At 44.2% G+C, this 19196-nt stretch overlaps 1 protein-coding gene across 1 annotated transcript in view; it reads right to left on the bottom strand.

Annotated features, from left to right (window-relative positions):
• Nucleotides 1–798: 798 nt before the first annotated feature.
• The window catches only part of LOC143288994 (DNA polymerase alpha catalytic subunit-like), an 81527-nt gene continuing 63129 nt past the window's right edge, over nt 799–19196 (bottom strand). Inside the window, exons 32-40 of the mRNA XM_076597735.1 lie at nt 17152–17284; nt 14185–14316; nt 11712–11787; nt 9876–9974; nt 8727–8935; nt 6316–6444; nt 3349–3465; nt 2292–2385; nt 799–1289 (exon numbers count right to left, since the gene is read on the bottom strand). Of these exons, the coding sequence (XP_076453850.1) occupies nt 1120–1289; nt 2292–2385; nt 3349–3465; nt 6316–6444; nt 8727–8935; nt 9876–9974; nt 11712–11787; nt 14185–14316; nt 17152–17284 (1159 nt within the window). The 3' untranslated portion in view covers nt 799–1119. The remainder of the gene's footprint in view (nt 1290–2291; nt 2386–3348; nt 3466–6315; nt 6445–8726; nt 8936–9875; nt 9975–11711; nt 11788–14184; nt 14317–17151; nt 17285–19196) is intronic.

The following is a 19196-nucleotide window of genomic DNA, read 5'->3' as shown; positions in this document are numbered from 1 at the left end:
CACAGTCACTGGATATGTACACTAGAGAATTACACTTTGTCAAACCCGGATGGACTGTTGGGTTGTTTCCCCGATTGAGGAGAGTATGAAACAACATTGGTCTGCAACCCTCCAGTCTGCCTGACACAGCGACTGTCATGTGGACTACTGGCCTTGTGGGTCACATGTCTGACCCAGGAAGCTAGAGATTCTGAGGGTGCAGGATCGATTCCCACAATCACAAGAATTTTCTACCCCTCCACGAGACCTCGAGTGGTGGTGGTGTGGATGCTAGTCGTTTGGATGAGATGATCAACTGAAGTCCCATAAGTGGCATGCACTTAGTGCACGTAAAAGAACTCACAGCAACTAAACAGTTATTTTCTACACCTCCACTAGACCTCGAGTTGTAGTCTGGACGCTTGGGTGAGATGATAAACTGAGGTCCCGTATCTGGCATGCACTGAAAGCACACGTAAAATAATTTAAACAGAGATGTTGCGGCATGCGCTTGGCAACACGAAAAAGAACCCACGGCAACAAACGAGTAATGCGAAGATCAGGCATCTCCGCAACCATCACCACCACCCCCAACTTTTTTATTTTAATTTATTTTTTTAATTTAAATACAGACATGGAGTAGTTTTTACACCTCCATGAAAGTGAAGATTTCAAGAACTCGGGGTGGGAGGTGTGTGTGTGTGTGTGTGTGTGTGTGTGTGTGTGTGTGTGTGTGTGTGTGTGTGTGTGTGTGTCTGTCTGTCTGTCTCTGTCTGTGTCTGTGTGTGTGTGTGTGTGTGTGTGTGTGTGTGTGTGAGAGAAGGCAGACCAAAGTGATGACCTGGCTTGGAAAGAGATGTTCACTTGTCCTGGAGACGTTCACTTGTCCTGTAGACCCCATCACTTGTCCTGTAGATGTTCACTTGTCCTGTAGACCCCATCACTTGTCCTGTAGACCCCATCACTTGTCCTGTAGACGTTCACTTGTCCTGTAGACCCCATCACTTGTCCTGTAGACGTTCACTTGTCCTGTAGACCATCACTTGTCCTGTAGACGTTCACTTGTCCTGTAGACCCCATCACTTGTCCCGTAGACCCCATCACTTGTCCTGTAGACGTTCACTTGTCCTGTAGACCCTATCACTTGTCCTGCTTGAGGACGAAGAGTCCGTGGAAGAGGCTGCTGAGGTCGACCTGGGAGTAGGCGTTGTTCCTCTGCCAGTGGTCCACCAGGCCCTTCAGGGTGCGGTATGCTGCTGGCACCTTGCCGGCCATGTCTGCGTCCTTCAGTAGCTGGCCCTCTGCTGACGCTGTGGGGGAAAAAAAAACCAAAAACCAAAAACACATTAATGTATATATATATAATGTATATGCCACAGACGGGGGGCAGCAGAGAAAGAGCTGGTCCGACAACGTCAAGGAATGGACCAAAATGACGATGCCAGATCTCCTCACGACAGCTGCCAACGGCGTGGCGAGCTATGACATCTTCCTCATGTCCCCCCAACAACCCCAGCAGTCAAGGGAATGAGTGAGTGAGTGATAACATATATATATATATTTGTATAGCGTCTATTCCCTCTATTTGCTCAAGGCACTTTGCATTTATGAAAAAGTTACAATTTACATGAACCACTCACCCACGCCCCAATTCCTCATACATGCAAAGCAGATGCTGTGATAAAAATTTTTTCTTTCTTAAATAAGAAAAAAAAAACCACCCCACAATAATATACATTTGTATAGTGTTCTTTCTCTCTAAGAGCTCAGGGAAGAAAAAGTGACAAATTACATGATCTACTAAACTCGACACCCCACCCCACCCCACCCACCCCCCTCTCATACTATGTACACACAAAGCAGACGCTGTGTTAAAAGAAATAACATAAAATAACAGTAATAACATACATTTGTACGGAGTCCTTTCTGTCTAAGAGCTCAGGGCGCTTTGCAGGGAAGAAAAATTTACGAATTACATGATCTACTAAACTCGACACCCCACCTAACCCACCCCCCTCTTTTTCCATATACACACAAAGTGGTAAAAAAACACAAAAAAACCCAGTAATAATATACATTTGTATAGAGTCCTTTCTTTCCAAAAGCTCAGGGCGCTTTACAACAAGGAAGAAAAAGTTACAATTTGCATGAACGACTTATGACCACTCTCTCCTACCCATTTTCCTGTCATTCCTCTTACAAAGCTGCGGTAAAAAACGACAACTACCCCCGGGAGAGAGTGAGAGAGCGAGAGAGAGAGAGAGAGAGAGAGAAAAGCGACAGAGATCGACACACAAAATGAGAAAACCAACCTCTATCGGAGGAGGTGAGCAACGTCTTGGCTTTTTCCACATCAAATATGTACTGGTAGAAACACAGTTGAGTGTACAGGGCAGAGTCGGAATACTGAAAATAAAAAAAGCAAAAATAATTCTAACTGAACAATAGATAATCATACATTACAAAATTATGTTTGAATTAAATAAAATCAACTTTTGGCATGCATGTATGTGTGTGGGTGTGTGGTGTGCACAATCTGTGTGGAGTGTGTGTGTGCGCACAAATGTGTTTTGTGTGTGTGTGTGTGTGTGTTGTGTGTGTGTGTGTGTGTGTGTGTGTGTGCGCGCGTGCGTGCGTGCGTGCGTGCGTGTTGTGTGTGTGTGTGTGTGTGTGTTGTGTGTGTGTGTGTGTTGTGTGTGTGTGTGTGTGTGTGTGTGTGTGTGTGTGTGTGTGTGTGTGTGTGTGTGCGTGCGTGCGTGCGTGCGTGCGTGCGTGCGTGAACTGCTCTCTGATGCAGAATCCTGCTGGACAAGAGTGGTCAGCATGTTGTGACTGTAAAGGTGCTGACCCCTGGACTCACGATTTCCACAGCCCCAGAGATGCCAATCCCTGTCAAGTGTTTGCAGGAACTATCAGGAAATTTGGTAGGAACATTTTGAATTTGGTAGGAACACTCAAACTCCGAGCCACATCGGCAAACAAGCACAGACGCAGTTTGATCGAGACACAACTTGATTCAGCCACGTTCTCGCTTGTTCGGGTAAACAACTAAGCTGATTGGTCCAATCAAAGCTGTTGCAATGTAAACACGCACGCAGTTAGCTAAGCATCATTACGTAAGACCAAGGTTAGTAGTGACTGCCCTGGCCTCGTGATTGGTAGGTCTAGAGCGTCTGGATAATGTTACGACAGGAAAGCATGTGAACATGCTATGTCATCGAAAATGAACTCGTCGGAACAATTTCGACGTTGGCGTAACGTCAGAACAAACTGCGGTCGAGCGTAACAAAATACAGCAAAATCATAACAGCTGGCATCTCTGAGAGTCTGCGGCACGGCTGGGCAAGGCGCCCTGCTGCCATCGCTCACCTCCCGGTGTAAGACTCCCCGCCTGCACACGACGCAGATCGGGTGACCTCGATGAAAGGTCAGAGGCAGCTTCCTCATCCTGGCTCCACACGCCGAGTCTTCGCACTTTAGCCAGCCCTGAAACCACCACATAAACTGATAAATTAAAAAAAAAAAAAAGAAAAAAAAAGAATAAGGAGTATAATCATAATAACAACAGACAGTACTTATATAGCGCAAACTCCACATGCAATGGGCTATGAGCACCGTACATGAAACAACACATCAACAATATATATATATATATATATATATATATATATATATATATATATGAGTCAGTCATAGCCCCGTACATGAAATAACACATCAACAATACATATATATATATATATATATATATATATATATATATATATATATATATATATATATATGAGTCAGTCGTGTCCAACTATGACCATCAGAACAGCAGAGGAGGCAACTGCTGTTCCGACTATTTGGGCTAGAATTTGATTATAGTGGAGAGTGTCTTGCCCCAAGTTACATCCCCACTCTCTCAGCCAAGAGGGTTTTAGGACAGTCGGCGTTGGGATGGTTCCCAAAGGCCAACTAGCCCACAAGGCTGCAGCACTAAGAGCCAGTGCAATTTTGCCTCCTAGTTTGAGAGTCATAGTCCTTCACAAAAGACTAAGCTGTAAATGGTTTCCCATCGACTGGAGAAACCACTGACATCAACAATAGTGCATAATAAAATACCGCTGCAAGATATGTATGTGTATCTATACACCAAGATGGGCGCAATAGCCGGATGGTTAAAGCGTTGGGACTTTCAATCTGAGGATCCCGGGTTCGAATCTCGGTGGGTAAAGGGTGGAGATTTTTACGATCTCCCAGGTCAACATATGCGCAGACCTGCCAGTGCCTGAACCCCCTTCGTGTATATACACAAGCAGAAGATCAAATACGCATGTTAAAGATCCTGTAATCCATGTTAGCATTCGGTGGGTTATGGAAACAAGAACATACCCAGCATGCACACCCCCGAAAACGGAGTATGGCTGCCTACATGGCGGGGTAAATAAACAAAGCGGTCATACACTAAAATGTTAAATATTACATGTTTGTCTGAGTGTGTATGTATGTGTGCCTGACATCTGATTGAATGACACAGGAAACGAATGATGAGCGCCCATTGGCAGCCGTCAGTCGGCTCTACCCAGGTAGGCAGCCTGTTGTGTAAATGACCCCGTGTTTGTAAAGCGCTTAGAGCTTGGTCTCCGACCGAGGATAGGCGCTATATAAGTGTCCATATCAAAAAGACAATTGCAGGTTGCAGGTATTATCACACACACACATAACAAAAATATCCTACACACATGCACACACCCACGCCTGCACACACACACACAAACATCCACCTACAGTCACACACACTAAACGACGACTTCAGAAAAGGGCACAGTGGGGTGGGTAGAAGGAGAGAGACTTTTATTTTCTTCTTCTTCTTCTGCGTTGGTGGGCTGCAACTCCCACGTTCACTTATATATACATGCGCATGCCCACCGAATGCTGACATGGATTACAGGATCTTTAACATGCATATTTAATCTTCTGCTTGTGTATACACACAAAGGGGGTTCAGGCACAGGCAGGTCTGCACATATGTTGACCTGGGAGACGGGCGCAATAGCCGAGTGGTTAAAGCGTTGGACTGTCAATCTGAGGGTCCCAGGTTCGAATCACGGTGACGGCGCCTGGTGGGTAAAGGGTGGAGATTTTTACAATCTCCCAAGTCAACATATGTGTAGACCTGCTAGTGCCTGAATCCCCTTCGTGTGTATATGCAAGCAGAAGATCAAATACGCACGTTAAAGATCCTGTAATCCATGTCAGTGTTCGGTGGGTTATGGAAACAAGAACATACCCAGCATGCACATCCCCGAAAATGGAGTATGGCTGCCTACATGGTGGGGTAAAAACGGTCATACACGTAAAAGCCCACTTGTGTGCATATGAATGAACGCAGAAGAAGAAGAAGAAGTTGACCTGGGAGATCGTAAAAATCTCCACCCTTTACCCACCAGGCGCCTTCACCCGGGACCCTCAAGATTGAAAGTCCAACGCTTTAACCATTCGGCTATTGCACCCGTCGGAGAAAGACGACAACACACAGGATCTTGGTTTATCGTCTTATCCGATCCGAAAGACTAGACGCTCAGTTTGATTATCCAGTCAAACTTGGGAGAAAGGGAGAGAGTGGGATTCGAACCCACACCCTCACAGACTCTTGATATTGGCAGCTGAGCAACCACACCATTCTGCACTGTTTCGTATGTATCCTGTATACCTGTCTGCTGCTATCTGTGTGGAGACGGGGTCTGTAACTTTTCAGCGCGTGCGGCTACTAGGTCACCACCCCCCCCCCCCCCGGCAGAGGAGTAGACGGCACAATTTATGATGCGAGGATGGATGGTTGCTATAGCGTCGGTCTTCCCCCCATCCCCGCGTCGTTACCCCTCTCCGTCAGCAGCTGGTCTTATTCACCCCCCCCGCCCTCTCCCCTACCCGGCCTACCTCATGTCTGATTCATCGAAGATGGTTATTTAGTTACAGAACGCTTTGGTCTGAGATATAGCACACACACAGAGTGATGCACACACACACACGCGCACCCCCCCCCCTACACACACACACGCACCCCCCCCCTACACACACACACATACACACACAGTGATGCACACACACACACACACACGCACCCCCCCCTACACACACACACACACACAGTGATGCACACACACAGTGATGCACACACACACACACAGGCACCCCCCCCTACACACACACGCACCCCCCCTCGCCCCCCCCCCCCCCCCCCCCCCACACACACACAGTGATGCATCCCCCCCCCCCTACACACACACAGTGATGCACCCCCCCCCCCCCCCCCCCCCCCCCACACACACAGCTGCACAAATCACTCACAGCATAATACTTGGTGACATGGGTTCGGATCTCCTGAAGCAGTCGGTTCTGCAGGTATGCCATGTGCAGGTAGGGTCTCCCCGAACAGCTGGTCCTTTGGCATTGCGCCAGCACGTAGCACGTCTGGGCCTGCAACACAGCCACACCACACCCTCAGCTTTCTGGGGTCCATGGTTCCAACCTCAGCAACACCTGGCAGATGTGATTTTTTTTTTCTATTCTCTCTCTCTCTCTCTCCTATTATGGGTAAAATGAATAATGATAGATTGCCACAAAAAGCTTATGACATGTTGTTTAATTTAGACTTGAAGGGAAAAAATAACTGGGTTTCTAATGTACGATTATGTTTATTTGAACTTGGTTTTGGGTATGCTTGGGTTAATCAAGGAGTGGGTGACGATAAATTATTTGTGCGAATTATCCGCCAACGACTGATTGACTGCTGATGGCAAGATTGGGAAAACCACATTAAATATAGTGACAGATTTGATTTATATAGAGTGTATAGTTCGACTCATTTAGTGAAGAAATATCTGTCTCTGAATTTAGATCGTTATTTACGATTTATCTTGACCAGATTTAGATTTGGCATAACCGAAATTAATGTTCATCAGTTTCGCTATAACAAAAGAAATAAATCTGCTTTGTTATGTCCATTGTGCAAAGTCTCTATTGAAGTTGAAGTTCATTTTGTCTTGATATGTCCTGCTTTGCATCATCTTCGTGTGAAATTCTTACCAAAGAAGTATTATACAGATCCATGTTTGTTCCGATTAGGTCTACTGATGGCTTCTAGTAATGAAAATATCGTTCGTAGTTTGGCACTTTATCTGTTCAAAGCATTTCAGCTGCGAGTATCTCTTGTATCATAAATTTTATGAGGACCTGCGGTGCTCATCTGTGTATTGATTATTAACTGTTGTTGCCCCTCTTCACATGGGGCCAAGGCCCTTAAATGAATAAAATATCTCAGTCTCAGTCTTCTATTCTGGGTGTTTGTTTTGCTTTCGAGTTGTATGTATTTGTAGAAGATTCTGGAAACATCAGCTTTTAGTGAATTACAGAATGTCAACAACTATCTACCTGAAGATCTAGTCATCAACCCCATCCACATGTAATATGCAGCTTCTGTTCAAATGTGTGTGTGTGTGTGTGAGACAGTTTGTGCGTGCGTGCATGTGTGAGTATGCACAAGTTTTTATATTGATATGCACTTGTATGTATCCTAATTTCTACTGTATCTGTGTTTGTGGACGATTTTCAATTCATGTTTGTATCTTATCATGTACCCCCCCCCCCCCCCCCCCCCATATTCCTTGTGACCCTGGTACGCTTGGTAATAAAGACATATTCTATTCTATCAAACATACCCTGCATGCATTACATTGAAAGTAGCGTACTGTTTGAACAGCAGTTCCCTGCTGTGAGGAATGCAGACATCTTTTTCTTGAAAGTCACTAAGTCATTCTGTTAGATGAACACCCCAGTACTCGCAATGAGGGCAGCTGTATGTTGCAGGTCCTCTACGCAGCCTTAGCACTTCCGGCGCTACAGCGCCACCCTTTTTTTTTTTCTGCGTGCAGTTTTATTTGTTTTCCCTATCAAAGTGGATTTTTCCACAGAATTTTGCCAGGAACAACCCTTTTGTTGCCGTGGGTTCTTTTTAACATTAAGTGCATGCTGCACACAGGACCTCGGTTTATCGTCTCATCCGAATGACTAGCGTCTAGACCACCACTGAAGGTCTAGTGGAGGGGGAGAAAATATCGGCAGCTGAGCCGTGATTCAAACCAGCCCGCTCAGATTCTCTCGCTTCCTAGGCGGACGCGTTACCTCCAGGTAATCGCTCCACACCTATCGTCTGGCTGTCAGTCAGAAGACAGATTCGATAACTTTCCATTCACAGAAATCAACGAATGATGGAGATGTTGTCTCCTGAACACACCCTGAAAACAGAATCATCTGCCCACAGCCAAGGCTCTCAGATCCTTCAACACTAACGCACACACACACACACACAAACGAAAGTGTGTCTTCAGAAGTGACTGAGAACATTGATGTTTTTGACTTTTTGCATTCATTATCAGTTGTTTCGCTTGTCAGTTTAACGACTTCTCTCTTATGAAGTCCTTTAAGTAATTTCCTGTAACTGTATTTAGAGGGGTTTTTTTTTGGTTTGTTTGTTTTGTTTTTCTTCCAAATTTCACCCACATTTTTACCCTCATTTGCCCAGTTTCCCCCAACCCTCCATTCATCCACATCTCCCACTCCTTCTAACCGATAATACTCAGATGTATTCATAAATACTTTAACAAAATGTCTTCAATCACCGATATGTGTCACGGGACATTAAACAAAAATTCCTCCTCCTCTTCCACACACACAAACACACACGCACAAGCCAAACCCACCTTGCCCGAGGGCTGATCGGGGGCGATGGAGGTGAACACCCCGTCCACAACGTTCTCCATGCCGCAGCCCTCCGCGGGGCAGACGAACTTGAAGCGCGTGCAGTCCCGGTACTTCTCCTCCTCCGTCATCAGGGCGGCCAGCAGGGCATCCTCTTCGTCTGCGTCACCGTACCGCTGCTGGCTGTGTCTGTAGGGTGCGGGGTCGAGTCCTGGGGTCGTGCACGGGTAGAGTTAGTTTGTGCCTTACTGAATCCAAGTGAGTGCCTTAAATGTTAAGTCCGTGCCAAATGTAAGTCAGTGCCTTGCCTCATGAAACAAAAAGGGAGCATGTCAGTAAATAAAAGTGAGCCCTTTACAAAATGAAAGTGCCCTACGTAAAGTAACAAAACAGTGAGCACCTTACCAAATGACAGTGTGAGCACCTTACCAAATGACAGCACCTTACCAAATAACAGTAAGCACCTTACCAAATGACAGTGAGCACCTTACCAAATAACAGTGAGCACCTTACCAAATGACAGTAAGCACCTTACCAAATAACAGTGAGCACCTTACCAATTGACAGTGAGCACCTTACTAAATAACTGTGCACCTTATCAAATGGCAGTGAGCGCCTTCCCATACAGTGAGCACCTTAACAAACAACAGTGAGCGCACTACCCAATAAAAGTCAGCACCTTACCAAATAAAAGTCAGCACCTTACCTTACCAAATAAAATTGAGTACCCTACCAAATACGAGTGAGTGCCTTACCTTACAAAACACCTTACCAAATAAAAGTGAGCACCTTACCTTAAGAAATAAAAGTGAGCAGCATACCAAATAAATGTGAGCCCCTTAACTCACAAAACATAGGAGAGTGCCTTAACAAATAAAAGCAAGCACCTTACCAAGTAAAAAAGTCAGCACCTTACCTTACGAAACAAGAGTGTTAAATAGCAGTGGTGAGCACCTTACCAAATAGCAGTGAGCACCTTACCAAACAAAAGTGAGCGCCTTACCAAACAAGTGAGCACCTTACCAAACAAGTGAGCACCTTACCAAACAAAAGTGAGCGCTTTACCAAAGAAAAGTGAGCGCCTTACCAAACAAGTGAGCACCTTACCAAACAAAAGTGAGCACCTTACCAAACAATAGTGAGCACCTTACCCAAGCATTCCGCCAGACGAGCACGGTCAGTGCCCTCTATGGGCTCACACAGTCGGGCCACCACCGGGAGGATCTGATTGTCCAGGTAGTAATGCGTGTCTGCACAGTAGAATACAACAAAAAGTTAGGGCGGGTTGGCGTTGTTGAGAGGGCCAGAAGTAGAGGGCCCAGAGTGTCAGCGAATCGATTGCGATCGTGCCTTAATTTCAGCACGATTCCCCAATCGAGCTACATAATTATGTGACCTGGTTGGAGACATAATTTGACAACAAACAAGAACGCCAGAGAATCGACAGACAGGCAGAAAATATGAAAAAAAACCTTAGCCGTATGAAGAGCACAGGAACAGGAGTCATGATGGCTGCCAGAAAAAGAGTGCGCTAGCCAGCGGGACAAAGGGGAGGTTACCTACTTCCGGGAGGTTATCGGCCGTAGTTTCGTTTTCTCCGCATAGGCGGATAGTAGTTTGCACAGGACAGGAATGTCAGACCCCTGCCGGAGTCTGCACTAGTTGGGTCACGGTTAAGTATGTGTAATTAACAGTTCTTTACAAAATTTTTTTTTTCCACACCTGTATACTGTAAGCCAGCAACTGCTAAAAATGAACAACACGACCATCCCCATTTGCTCATGGGTGTGTGCGTTGTGTATGGCCGAGTGTGGTGAGTCATTTTTTCTGGTTTGGTTATTAATCAAGGAGTCAACAGATAAAACTCTTAGGAACGCATGACAATGAGAAAACAATATATAACAGAGCAGCTAATAGCTAAAAATCCATAATATGCATGACAATTAGACAAGAACACAAAACACAGCAGTTAGTTGTCAAAATATCAACAACAAAAACCACAATGACAAACCTTGCGGTGTGCTGATCTTTAACAACAACATGGAATGATATTTCATCTAAAGACAGGAGAATCATACAACATGGAATGATATTTTATCTAAAGACAGTGGAGAAACATACAACATGAAACGATATTTTATCTAAAAACAGGATAAATATACAACATGGAATGATATTTTATCTAAAAACAGGATAAACATACAACATGGAATGATATTTTATCTAAAGACAGAGGAGAAACATACAACATGGAACGATATTTTATCTAAAAACAGGATAAATATACAACATGGAATGATATTTTATCTAAAGACAGAGGAGAAACATACAACATGGAATGATATTTTATCTAAAAACAGGATAAACATACAACATGGAATGATATTTTATCTAAAAACAGAATAAACATACAACATGGAATGATATTTTATCCAAAGACAGAGGAGAAACATACAACATGGAATGATATTTTATCTAAAAACAGAATAAACATACAACATGGAATGATATTTTATCTAAAGACAGAGGAGAAACATACAACATGGAATGATATTCTATCTAAAAACAGGATAAACATACAACATGGAATGATATTTTATCTAAAGACAGTGGAGAAACATACAACATGGAATGATATTTTATCTAAAAACAGGATAAACATACAACATGGAATATTTCATCTAAAAACAGGATAAATATACAGGATTTACATCAGTGCTTGGCAGATTAACATCACCCTGCCTCCTAAGCATCTGGACAGCATGAGAGATTTTAACCAGTTTTTAAATCTGTAGATACCTGTTGTGGCTACTCATTAAGACCTGAACCCGTAGGAAAAACTGTTAGGTCAATGTGGTGGCCTTTTATACTATTTTTGCGCTCTCCCTGTTCCATCGCGTTTATAGCCGATGATTGGCTCCTGCGACATATACATCCAGATCCAGATCCAGGTATTTTATCCAAAGACAGAGGAGAAACATACACACCTATTTTCAAGGCATCATTCTTGGCCAGCTCCTCTGGGTGGTAGGCACGCTGAGTTGCTGAAAGAGTGGAACCATCCTGTGGAAGCCCCATACATATACATTAAGAGTCAAACCCATATATATATACATTATGTGTCAAACCCTACGTGTCACATTACCTGTCAGACCTATACATATACATCATGTGTCAAACCTATACATACTGATTGATTGATGTGGATACTTCTATAGCACCTATCCTCGGTCAGAGACCAAGCTCTAAGCGCTTTACATACACGAAGGACATTTGCACCACAGGCTGCCTACCTGGGTAGAGCCGACTGATGGCTGCCACTGGGCGCTCATCATTCGTTTCCTGTGTCATTCGATCAGATTTCAGACGCACACACATACACACTCAGACAGACATGTAACATTTTACGTGCATGACCGTTTGTTTGTTTTTTATTTACCCCGCCATGTAGGCAGCCATACTCCGTTTTCCGGGGTGTGCATGCTGGGTATATTCTTGTTTCCATAACCCACTGAACGCTGACATGGATTACAGGATCTTTAACGTGTGTATTTGATCTTCTGCGTGCGCATACACACGAAGGGGGTTCAGGCACTAGCAGGTCTGCACATATGTTGACCTGGGAGACTGGAAAAATCTCCACCCTTTACCCACCAGGTGCACCGAGATTCGAACCCAGGACCCTCAGATTGAAAGTCCAGCGCTTTAACCATTCGCCTATTGCACCTGTCATATATACATCATGTGTCAAACCAAACGTCACAACATTCCTCATATTTTTATACAGTCATGTACATTCAGGTTTTTTCTTTTATTTCTGAACAACCATTGCAGTAATACTCTCCCTTAGAATTGTAAATTAAATAAAACAAAACAAAACAAAATAAAATGAAATAAAACAAAACAAAATAAAATGGTTGTTCATCTGCAACACTCCATCAAGTCCACTCATGCTACGGGTGTGAGGTGAATGATTTTTGCAATACTGAAAGGTTCTCAGCTTGAACCTAGGGTCACCATTTAATTAGGGGTGTGTATCTTAATACCGAAACAAAGTAAAATAAAGGGGGAGGGGATGCATATCTTAATACTGAAACAAAGTAAAATAAAGGGGGGGAGGGTGAATCTATTATGCCAACATGGAAATTTATATGATAAGGAAACACTTTCTTCCGGACTATACTGATCCAGACATGCTAATTTATCAGCATTAACAGCTGCCTAAACTTAAGAACAACCCCAAATTACCATCAACACTTGCCACATCACATTTGCCCGCCGTCATAAAACTGCAGCATACATAGACTGAAAACAACAAGAAAAAAAACAACCTCTGTGTTTATCACAGAGCTGCAGAAAATATTTGCACCGATTTTGCCTTTGGCGATTTAACTCGTTCAGCCCTGCGCTCAAGCAATGCCCTGGTGACAAAATTTCGTGGTGGCGGTCTCCACTCTGGGAGGGACGCTCACTTAGTTTTGCTCTGCAAGGAAGCCATTATTGTCGTTAGTAGGGGGCTTAATAGGTGGTGTCTTAAGTACGTTGAATCAGAACAGGTACCACTGAACACCACCAAAGCGACTCAGCAGCAGTGCAGGGTCTCCTCTGGTGTGTGGTCTCCTGGCGACCTAACATCGATGGTTCCCTGTGGACTGCCGACGCTGGAACTGCGACGGACGAACCCGGGTGTGGCCGTGTATGGAGGAATCTAAATGAGCGGCATGGGAGTAATGCCATTGAAATGGTGCAAATGATGGGGCAGCAAAAAAAACCCCAAACTTTCACATATAGTGCACATTCCTACATTGTAAATACATAAACCGCAAGCAAAGAGAACTAATTTATACACCATTTACAGCTGTGTCTCCACGTATCGATTTGGAAGAAGAAGAAAAAAGAGAGGTAAATTTCAGCATATTTTCTTAATGCTGTGATATTTTTTGTTGGTTTTCCAGAACAACAGCGGGCAATGAGGATGGATTGATTGACTGATTGATTGATTGATTGATATGGATACTTATATAGCGCCTATCCTCGGTCGGAGACCAAGCTCTAAGCGTTTTACAAACACAAGGTCATTTTACACAACAGGCTGCCTACCTGGGTAGAGCCGACTGACGGCTCTCATCATTCGTTTCCTGTGTGATTCAAACAGATTTCAGGCACGCACACCTACACACTTAGACAAACATGTAACATTTAACATTTTACGTGTATGACCGTTTTGTTTATTTACCCCACCATGTAGGCAGCCATACTCTGTTTTTGGGGGTGTGCATGCTGGGTATGTTCTTGTTTCCATAACCCACTGAACGCTGACATGGATTACAGGATCTTTAACGTGCGCATTTGATCTTCTGCGTGTGTATACACACGAAGGAGGTTCAGGCACTGGCAGGTCTGGAAGGTCAGGATGGAAGAAATGACTGCTGATCCAAGACACACCAGCAAGCAACTTACCGCACAAATCACGTAGGACACGGTGTCCCCCGCGCGTATCTTCTTGCCGCCTTTCGTGTTGAAACGAAGTGCCACCTGCACGTGGGACTGGTTCTTCTTGTCTGGGTAATCTTCCGGGTTCTTCATCAGTTGCTGTACACACACACACACACACAGGGTGATGGATACTGTGATACATCCTACAGAAAAACTTAAATTACTCACCTATACATTCTGCAAAAGAAATTAAATTACTTATCAGTATCAGTATCAGTAGCTCAAGGAGGCATCACTGCGTTTGGTCAAATCCATATACCCTACACCACATCAGCCGTGCAGATGCCTGACCAGCAGCGTAACCCAACGCGCTTTGTCAGGCCTTGAGAAAAAAAGAAGAAAAAAGAAATAAAATAAAATAAAATAAAATAACAAAAATTGAAAAAAGAGAAAAAAAAGAAGAAAAAAAAGATAACACATAAAAATACTACTACTAATAATAATATTCATAAGGCGCAAAATCTTGATGAAGTCAACTCTAAGTGCACATAAAAAAAAAAGGAAAAAAAAAAGAAAAAGACAACAATGATGATAAATAAGCAAATAAATGTAAAACATGCAGACACACATTCACACACACACACACACATGCACGACAGATATGCAACAAACATGCAGTTTCACAGATATGAAAGCACGATCAAATACACATAAACGTACATGAGCACCAACACACACACACACAATTACCCTGCACCTCCCTCCCCCATCCTCCACACACTCATTTCTAGGCTAAATATCGCAGCTTCGACGGCACAAACACACCAACACTACCCTGCACCCCCCCTACCCCCTCCACACACTCATTTCTAGGCTATATATCGCAGCTTCCACAGCACAAACACACCCACATTACCCTGCACCCCCCCCCCACCCCCTCCTCCACACACTCATTTCTAGGCTATATATTGCAGCTTCCACGACACACCCACACACAGAACACAGGTCCTGATAAAATAAAGGCCGAGACAATAATTGCTCAAAAAAAGAACGACACTGTTTCAGACTTCCTGGACCGAACACTAGAGGATGCAGTTTCTTTTCTTCGTATTAAGCAGAGTGAGCAATCATTATACTTGTACTTTCTTCCTTTCTGAGTTCTATGTTCTCTATTCTTTTTTTTTTGTTTTCTTCTTTGTGTGTGTGTGTTTGTTTTTATACATCCGTACTCCAAACTAAGTTTACATTTGGGCCAACAGCAAAGTGAGAGCTGTATTATCAATGGTTTCTCCAGTCAATGGGAAACCATTTACAGGTTAAGTCTTTTTGTGAAGGACTATGACTCTCAAACTAGGAGGCAAAATTGCACTGGCTCTTAGTGCTGCAGCCTTGTGGGGTAGTTGGCCTTTTAGGAACCATCCCAACGCCAACTATCCTAAAACCCTCTTGGCCGAGAGAGTGGGGATGTACTTGGGCAAGACACTCTCCACTGTTATCAAATTCTAACCCAAATAGTCGGAACAGCAGTTGCCTCCTCTGCTGTTCTGATGGTCATAGTCGGACACGACTGACTATCATATATATATATATATATATATATATATATATATATATACTCCAAACAAAGCCTCACGGGCATAAATGTGTAGAATGAATAGGGAGATGTGTGCATTACTGTGGTGATGAGGAACAGTTCCCTGAGAGTGAAATGTATTTTGTATTTGTATTCTGTATTTCTCTTTTTATCACAGCAGATTTCTTTGTGTGAAATTCGGACTGCTCTCCCCAGGGAGAGCACGTCACTACACTACAGCGCCACCATTTTTTGTGTGTGTGTGTGTATTTTTTTCTTGCGTGAAGTTTCATTTGTTTTTCTATCAAAGTGGATTTTTCTACAGAATTTTTGCCAGGAACAACCCTTTTGTTGCCGTGGGTTCTTTCATGTGCGCAAAGTGCATGCTGCACATGGGACCTCGGTTTACCGTTTCATCCGAATGACTAGCGTCCAGACCACCACTTAAGGTCTAGTGGAGGGGGAGAAAATATCAGCGGCTGAGCCGTGATTCAAACCAGCGAGCTCAGATTCTCTCGCTTCCTAGGCGGACGCGTTACCTCTAGGCCATCACTCCACATGGGGAGTTGTGTGTTACTTTGCTGATGAAGAATATGCGTTACCTTGGTGATGTAGAAGTTCAAGGGGAGTCTTCTTCTTCTTCGTTCGTGGGCTGCAACTCCCACGTTCACTCGTATCCACATGAGTGGGCTTTTACGTGTATGACCGTTTTTACCCCGCCATGTAGGCAGCCATACTCCGTTTTCAGGGGTGTGCATGCTGGGTACGTTCTTGTTTCCATAACCCACCGAACGCTGACATGGATTACAGGATCTTTAACGTGCGTATTTGATCTTCTGCTTGCATAGACACACGAAGGGGGTTCAGGCACTAGCAGGTCTGCACATATGTTGACCTGGGAGATTGGAAAAATCTCCACCCTTCACCCACCAGACGCTGTCACCGTGATTCGAACCCGGGACCCTCAGATTGACAGTCCAACGCTCTAACCACTTGGCTATTGCGCCCGTCTCAAAGGGAGTCAAATGGGGAGATGTATCTGTTACCATGGTGATGTGGAACAGTTCAAGGAGAGTGAATTGAGAGATGTATCCGTTACCATGGTGATGTGGAACAGCTCAAGGGGAGTGAACTGAGAGATGCATCCGTTACCATGGCGATGTGGAACAGTTCAAGGAGAGTGAACCGAGAGATGTGTCCGTCACCATGGCGATGTGGAACAGTTCAAGGAGAGTGAACCGAGAGATGTATCTGTTACCATGGTGATGTGGAACAGTTTCTGGGGAGTGAACCGAGACATGCATCTATATTTGTGTGTGTGTGTGTTTGCATTTTTTTTTCTCTCTCCGTATTTGTAATGTGGGGATTATTTTCAAGATCAGGCGTAAATGCTGACAACAGTAATCCCAATCTGTTACCTTGGTGATGTGGAAGAGCTCCAGGGGCAGCTCGTTGTTGCGGACCTTCTCCCCAACCTCCTGCAGCCTGGTGTGGATGTTGTCCACCACCGTCTCCCTCAGCTCCCCGGACAGGATCTGGGTCACCACAAAGCTGTCGGGGGAGGGGGGTGGGGGGGGTGGGGGACACACGCACACGGAGCAATGAATCACCACAAAGTTATGGAGATACAAAGCTATGGGGGGACACAAGGCTATGACTGACCACAAAGCTATGGCTGACCACAAAGCTATGGGGACACAAGGTTATGACTGACCACAAAGCTATGGGGACACAAGGCTATGACTGACCACAACACTATGGGGACACAAAGCTATGACTGACCACAAAGCTATGGGGACACAAGGCTATGACTGACCACAAAGCTATGAATCACCACAACACTATGGGGACACAAGGCTATGAATCACCAGAACACTATGGGGACACAAAGCTATGGCTGACCACAAAGCTATGGGGACACAAGGCTATGACTGACCACAAAGCTATGGGGACACAAAGCTATGACTGACCACAAAGCTATGAATCACCACAACACTATGGGGACACAAAGCTAGGAATCACCACAACACTATGGGGACACAAAGCTATGGCTGACCACAAAGCTGTGGGGACACAGAGCAATGAATCACCACAGTTATGGGAACACATGGACAGCAGCCACCAAATCTATGGGGACATAGCAATGAATCACCACAAATCTATGGGGACATAGCAATGGATCACCACAAAGCTATGGGGACATAGCAATGGATCACCAAAAAGCTATGGGGACATAGCAACCATCACCACAAAACTGCAGGAACATACAGCAATGAATAACAACAAACTACTGGGACAGAGGAACGAATCACTACATAGCTATTGGGACATAGCAATGAATCTCCACCAAAGCTATGAGAATATAGCAATGAATCACCACAAAGCTTTAGGGACATAGCAATGAATCGCCCCAAAGCTATAGGGACATAGCAATGAATCACCACAAAGCTATAGGGACATAGCAATGAATCGCCCCAAAGCTATTGGGACACAGCAATGATCACCCTAAAGCTATGAGGACACAGCAATGAATTGCCACCAAAGCTATGGGGACATAGCAATGGATCAGCACAAAGCTATGAGAATATTGCAATGATCACCACAAAGCTATGGGAACACAGAGCAATGAATCACCACAAAGCTATGAGAATATTGCAATGATCACCACAAAGCTATAGGGACATAGCCATGAATCACCACATAGCTATGGGAACACAGAGCAATGAATCACCACAAAGCTATGAGAACATAGCAATGAATCACCACAAAGCTGTAGGGACATAGCAATGAATCGCCCCAAAGCTATAGGGACATAGCAATGAATTGCCCCAAAGCTATGAGGACGCAGCAATGAATCACCACAAAGCTGTAGGAACACACAGCAATGAATAACCACAAACTACTGGGACAGAGCAACGAATCACCACAAAGCTATGGGAACATAGCAATCATCACCACAAAGCTACAGGGACACATAGCAAGGACACACGGCAGGACACACTAAAGTGACACACCGCAAAGCTAAATGACAGTAAAATAATCACACACACACAAAAAAAAACCCCGTAAAATAATCATATAAAAAGTAAGCACAAAAAACTGACCATAGACTGGGCCACACGCCACTATTATAACAAAACATTTTACTACTTTTTAAGCACAAAAAAATGACCACTGCGTGGGCCACACTCCACTAATAAAAAATTTTACTACTTTTTTTGCACAAAAACTGACCATAGCCTGGGCCACACTCCACTATTATAACAAAACATTTTACTACTTTTTAAGCACAAAAAACTGACCATAGCCTGGGCCACACTCCACTATTATAACAAAAGCATTTTACTACTTTTTAAGCACAAAAAACTGACCATAGCGTGGGCCACACTCCACTATTAAAAATTTACTACTTTTTTGCACCAAAAAACTGACCATAGCGTGGGCCACACTCCACTATTAAAAA

The sequence above is a fragment of the Babylonia areolata genome, chromosome 13 (genome assembly GCF_041734735.1).
Source record: "Babylonia areolata isolate BAREFJ2019XMU chromosome 13, ASM4173473v1, whole genome shotgun sequence".
NCBI classification, from domain to species: domain Eukaryota; kingdom Metazoa; phylum Mollusca; class Gastropoda; order Neogastropoda; family Buccinidae; genus Babylonia; species Babylonia areolata.
Note: the sequence above shows the minus strand (reverse complement) of the source record. Positions and strands in the feature narration are given on the sequence as shown.